This window comes from Podarcis vaucheri (assembly GCF_965113315.1).
Source record: "Podarcis vaucheri genome assembly, chromosome: 9".
Taxonomy (NCBI): Eukaryota; Metazoa; Chordata; class Lepidosauria; order Squamata; family Lacertidae; genus Podarcis; species Podarcis vaucheri.
The window spans coordinates 56,171,703-56,177,702 of NC_138767.1; the positions used below are offsets into that span (position 1 = coordinate 56,171,703).

At 36.9% G+C, this 6,000-nt stretch overlaps 1 protein-coding gene across 5 annotated transcripts in view; it reads left to right on the top strand.

Moving 5' to 3' along the window:
• CEP135 (centrosomal protein 135) overlaps positions 1 to 4,929 on the top strand; it is a 32,068-nt gene extending 27,139 nt beyond the window's left edge. For 2 of the 5 annotated variants that reach the window (XM_082238072.1, XM_082238074.1), the window contains exons 23-26: positions 1,095 to 1,297; positions 2,343 to 2,447; positions 3,077 to 3,214; positions 4,182 to 4,929. In XM_082238072.1, coding sequence (XP_082094198.1) covers positions 1,095 to 1,297; positions 2,343 to 2,447; positions 3,077 to 3,214; positions 4,182 to 4,230 — 495 coding nt within the window. In that variant the 3' untranslated portion in view covers positions 4,231 to 4,929. The other 3 variants (XM_082238075.1, XM_082238073.1, XM_082238076.1) reach the window with 3 other exon arrangements.
• Positions 4,930 to 6,000: the final 1,071 nt, after the last annotated feature.

Sequence of the window (6,000 nt, forward strand, 5' to 3'; positions counted from 1 at the left end):
GAAGTAGCTTCGGGAAGAATATTTTTGAGTTGCGCTCCACGGCGACCCGGAAGTAACGGAGCATGTTACTTCCGGGTTTCGCCGCATGCGCAGACGCTCAAAATGATGTCACGCACAGGTGCAGAAGCAGCGAAACGCGACCCACACAGACGTGCAGTTGCGTGTTACGTTCGCTTCAGGATGTGAGCGGGGCTCCAGAACGGATCCCATTCGCATCCAGAGGTACCACTGGTCAAATGTGACACTAAAATGTAAACCCAAGGATTTGAACCCTAAGATCGTTCACTTGAGAAAGTGCAAGTAAGGCAAGTTTCCCCTCCACTCCCCTGCAGCAAGCTGTGGCCCTTGAAATCCCTTTTCAGAGAGTGGAGGAAGAGCTCTTGAGCAATGGGCATGGGCGGCTACTATGGGGAGGAGGAAGTGGGAAACATTCCACGAACTTCCATGTGTTCACTTAGCTCAGATCCAAGACCAAATGAGCAATTACGCCTTCCCCTGCAGTGCCCTACATCATATCCCACAGTGTTTAGGAGGACCTGCCAACATTTCACAGAGGCAAGGACACGAGTCTTCTTTTATGTGAACTTCCTCGAATTAAGAAATATTGGCTTGAATCTTAAGATAAGTTAAAAGTGAAAGACGGACCAGTTGTAGTGTTTAATCAGAGTAAATTCAATCCCGCTTCAAACCATGGTGATGCATTCTGGTTTATACTTAACCATGGTTAAATATTCAGATACTGGCTGCATTACTGGTTAAGGTGTCTTCCCATTAAGCAAGATCTGAAGCAAAGAACAAGTCTTGGCTACATATTTCAATTAAGGGTTTGGACAGCATGTTAAGCCAAACCTTAGCTTAGCCCAAAGAGGAAGAAAGCAGGTGTAATGGGGAGCCAACACTTTTGTTTGGTCTTGGTAAGCTGTAATTTGATTTAATGTGACATGCAAACAAGGCCACTACTACCTAAACCTGTTGAAGGAACATAAAGTTAAGCATCTGCATAAAATTTGCCTATATGAAAGGATGCCTATGAATAAGACCTTTAATATTTAACCTGAAACGCTTAATTAGAATGAATTGTTTTTATGTTCTAGGTAATATCAGAATGTGAAGATGCAAGAGCAGAAACAGAACTGTTAAAAAAACAATTGTCCAGTGAGCGGCTTACAATACAGAACTTGGAAACACTCTTGTCTACCAGTAGAGACAAAGATTTTCAGAATCATTTGATAACCCATGAGAAAGATTCAGAAATACAGCTACTTAAGGACAAGTTAACACTCTCGGAGAGTAAATTGTATGTTTGTAAAGTTCAGAACTATTCTTACAACATTTTAAAGCTACTGTTTATAACTTCATGCAAAGATATCTGGCCTCATGAGAAACCTAGCTGTATATCTAAAAAACCATTTTCACCTGATAAAATCCTAAATTTCTAGCACCATTCTGCACAAACTATATAACTTAGTTGCTGGAAACTATGCAGATGGAATAATTAAGTCTTAATTATTTTTGTCTCAGCCCTCGGTCCTCCAAGACTTGCGCCCAAAGATAATGGCATTTACTTGGAATTAAGGGTAGCATCATATGTTCTTTTAACAGTGATTTTGTAGTACTGTCTCACTGCACATCCATTCATAGGGTCAGATGTTGACTTCAGCCATGGTGAATTAATGGAACTAGTGAAACTGCTTTAGAGACTGATTCATGCGAACATGAGTGCTAAATTCCCTCTAGATCAGGGGTGTCCAACAGGTCGATCACGGGGTGTCCCTGGAACCCCAGTACCCCCCAAAAAAGCTCAACAACTGTGGCTCATTCTCCCACAACAAATGCTCAACAACTTTGATGGGTTTGATCTCACTGTCAGTTTTTTTATAGTGGGAGTAAATCACAGTCTCTTGGAAGTTGGACACCCCTGCTCTAGATGTTTGGGGTACTCAGTGCAGTCCCATGTAGCCCTGGGTTTCTGATTCACATCCTGATTCCTCACACTTGAAATCTCAAAAGATATGGAAGGAATTAGCAGCATGAGCAATTGTTGTGAGCTGGTCTTAAGTTCCATATTGAGCTGACTCTGCCTCCAAGCATAATACTTTAACTGGACTGACCTTGATAAGAATCTTCCCCAATAATAGTTACAAACTTGCAGTTGAGAAATATCTTCATTGTGTGTGTTTGCATTTGTGTGTACACATTTGTATGTCTGCGTATATGGGTTTTTGTTGTTGTTTCTTGCTCCTTGTTTATCTGCCTTGTTGCCGCTATTTTTAAAGTTCCTATAAGATGCCATCTGTAACTGTGCAATTGTTAAGAACTTTCTTTGTTTGCAATATTTTTAGAACGAGCGTTAATAGGGAAGTTTCAATAACTCGAAATAAACTTGCACAGCTGCAGGCTGATTATGATATTGTGAAAAGGCAGCTGACAACAGAACGATTTGAAAGGTAAGTGAATTTGCTTTATAAAAGTGCCCAGTGTCACAAATCCTATGTTTTTAAGAGAAGAAATATAAAAGTACTATGTATACGATTCTGCAGAAAATATTTAATATTACAGCTGACTCAAAATCTGATTACAGAATTATGAGTGGAATCCAATAAGTTCTCCTAATGCTGTTTTTCCAACACAAGTATACTTTTAAAAGACAACTGAAGGCGGCCCTGTTTTTAACGTTTGATGCTGTATTGTTTTTAATATTCAGTTGGAAGCCGCCCAGAGTGGCTGGGGAAACCCAGCCAGATGGGCGGGGTAGAAATAAATTATTATTATTATTATTATTATTATTATTATTATTATTATTACTATTACTATTATTACTATTATTACTATTATTACTATTATTATTATTATTTTATCCACTAATGGAGGAAGCGGGGAGGAAGCAGGAGAAATCTCTAGAGCAATTTTTTGGGAGTGCTAGAAGCTGCAAGGGAAGGGAGAATAAGCAAAAATCTTCCCTTCGTTAATTGACACATTCCACTGGATCAAAAGGCTGTCTGTATTGCTCCAACCTGCTTCCAATGTGGCAAAATGCATGGAGATACGCTTACAATTTCTTATTTTTACTTAACAGGGAGCGTGCCATTCAAGAGATGCGTCGACATGGTCTCTCTACCACTTCGCTACGTGCCTCATCCCCGCTTAGTTCAACTTTTAAAACTTCACATTCTCCAGAAAGAACAGCTACAGTGGTAACAGAACAAGCAGACAAGTATGCCATTGAATAGATTGGGTATTTACTTTTTTGACATGTTATTAGTTTTCATAATATGAAACGTAAAATGAAATGTCAGAACAGGTCTGCAGTTAGCATTTTTCCAAGAGTAAGTTACAGATTGACAACAGTAAACCTTTGCTCTGTGGCCCCTCCATGTGAGTGTAATGGGGGGGGAGAGCTTTTGGGTAGCTAGTGTAACTAAAATTATACCAGTGCATATTATTAATAGTTTTTATTATAGTGAAGTCTGACTTGAAGTACTGAGAAACAGATTCCGCAGAAAATAATATTAAGTCATCAGGTCTTAAACGGACAGTATAGTGCCAATGTAATATAATAACTGTAATCTTTTCCTTCTCAGAGGTGTGGGCTTCAAGGATTAATCAGTTACTTTAAAAGAAGAGCAGTAATAGAAGTTTTAACATGTTTGGACTCGTTGTCAACACTGGCATGAACTCTACCTCCTAAACATTGTTAAATCATTTAAAACCTTGAGAAAAATGAATGTTTATAATGTGTGATCAACCCTTGGAACATTCTTTTATCACACAATATTTCTTAAATATATGGATGAGCTTTGTCTTTAGGTTACGACCAAAGTGTGTGAATTTAAATCTCATTTTCAAATGCAAGCTGTTTACTACAAAACCAAGTGAAGAGCCTTTTAGGCTACCATTTATTTGCTCTTTTGTTTACACCCCACTAATTTTATATAACCTGTAAGTCTTAAATAATGTTCAATTTAACCTAGCATTGTCTATAAACCTAACAAAAATAGCAGATCAAGGATTCATATACTTCTTTATCACTCTTCAGAGCTGAGCCTGTATTTTGAAAATCACTTGAATTTTGCTCTTATTAAAAACAATTACAATTGCTTGCATTAAGTTATCATGTTAGTAATAATGCAATATATATGCTTATCTTGGATCTGTCAACACTCTTCTTTCTTTTTTTAAAGTTCAGTGATAAAGTTTGAGGAGTTGCCACAGCTGAGCTCCAGCTTTTAATGGCGTAAAATAAGGCAGGTTAGTTTAGAAAAACTATTAGGTAAGTGAAGTAAGACTCTTATTGCAAAAAGACTGATAAACTTGAAGTTATTGTCACAATAATGTCATATTATATTAGCAGGTTCTGGAATATGTTTCTTAACAGTCAGCTTTAACAGTCAACTGTGTATCATCTCTGTCCACTAACATTTTCAGAGCATAGAAGCATACATTAAGCACAGAGCTACCTCTGCCCACAACTCGGTTCATTTTTTCTAGTTTTGTTTCATTTTAAAGAAAAAAATCTTAATTATGGGACTTCCATAATATGCAAAGCTGATCTGTTTGTGTTTCAGTGTGAATAGAATTCTGGATTTAAGGGTATATCTGAATTGTCTCTTTCCAGTATATTAATCTTGTTTAACATACTTTTGCTGTAACATATGTACTTAATGGTATAATACACAGTAATAATATACTGTCTAATGTGAAGGAACTTCAGTTTTCCAAACATAATTGCAGATTGATTTAAAACTTTTCTTCAAAAGCACATATTTTCCAGTTTCCATTATAGAAACTGCTATGAAGAACAGAAAAGGAATATGACATACGACAAAAACGGAAGCCCCAAATCCTGAAGTTGGCTGTGTCTAGGTTGCTTTTAATAAAACTGTGAAAGCATATTGTTTTAATAAATAAAATATATATTAACTGGAATAATAGTCTCAGCAGAAATACTGTGTTAAATTTAAGGATGACCGTATATTGTTTTTAAGGTATTGACAGTTCATTAGTATGGTACGTTTTCATACCTTCACATCATTCACAGTGAAAGTGGTAACAGAGAACACACACACAAATTGTGGACATGTTCTTAATATGCCATGAAATGTGATCTTTTTGAACATTTCCTTTGACTTTTCAAATCAGCATCAGTACTTGATGAAAACTCAGCTGACAAGTGACTTAGGTTCAAAACTACAAAAAAAGAAGAAATCCCTTGGGAAGATATTGTAGTTTTTAATATATATATGTGTGTGTATTATAAAACTGAATAAATCATGAATAAGATATTTGACCAGTTCAAATGTAATAGGAAACCATGGTTTCCTGCAAGATGCATAAGCCTATTAAGCCTCAGGTTCATGTGTTCCCCTTTAACAAATGAGGTTGGAAGCATGTAACCCAACTTTGGATGTAACTGGTTTTAAAACTCTTCAATTAGTTCAAACAAACTAGACTCAGACTGGATCCCAGAGTTTAAAGAAACCTCATCATAACCATGAAAATGGAGAGAGGTGAGGGAAAACACATGAGCCCCGGTGTTCGACATGGCTGCTGCACGTTTCCTGTTGCATTTGAAATGGGCCGTTGTGAATTTCGCTGCTGAAAAACAGCTTTTTATTCCATATACTGCCTTTTTTATGTGAAACACCGCAGTCGTGAAGGAGTGAAATGGTGGTTTCTGCCATTCTGCTTTTAAAAACTACTTTGAAGATATGATGTTATCGTACAAAATAAGGACAGGATAATAATAATGTCTGCTGTAAGCAATGAAAATAAAAGCATCTAAAATGTGTCTCTGGTTTTAAAGAAGTGTGGAGAGCTCAAGGTAGCCTCCTAATGGATGAACCATTTTGCTTATTTTTAGAAAAATATTAGACATGAATATTAAGCACTACATTGTGGATAAATTAAAAAACAATTCTCCTGGCCCATGCAAAAATGTCACTGTACTTTGAACAAAAACTTCCCTATTCTCTGTGTGTAAGTTTATGCAACAATCCGTCT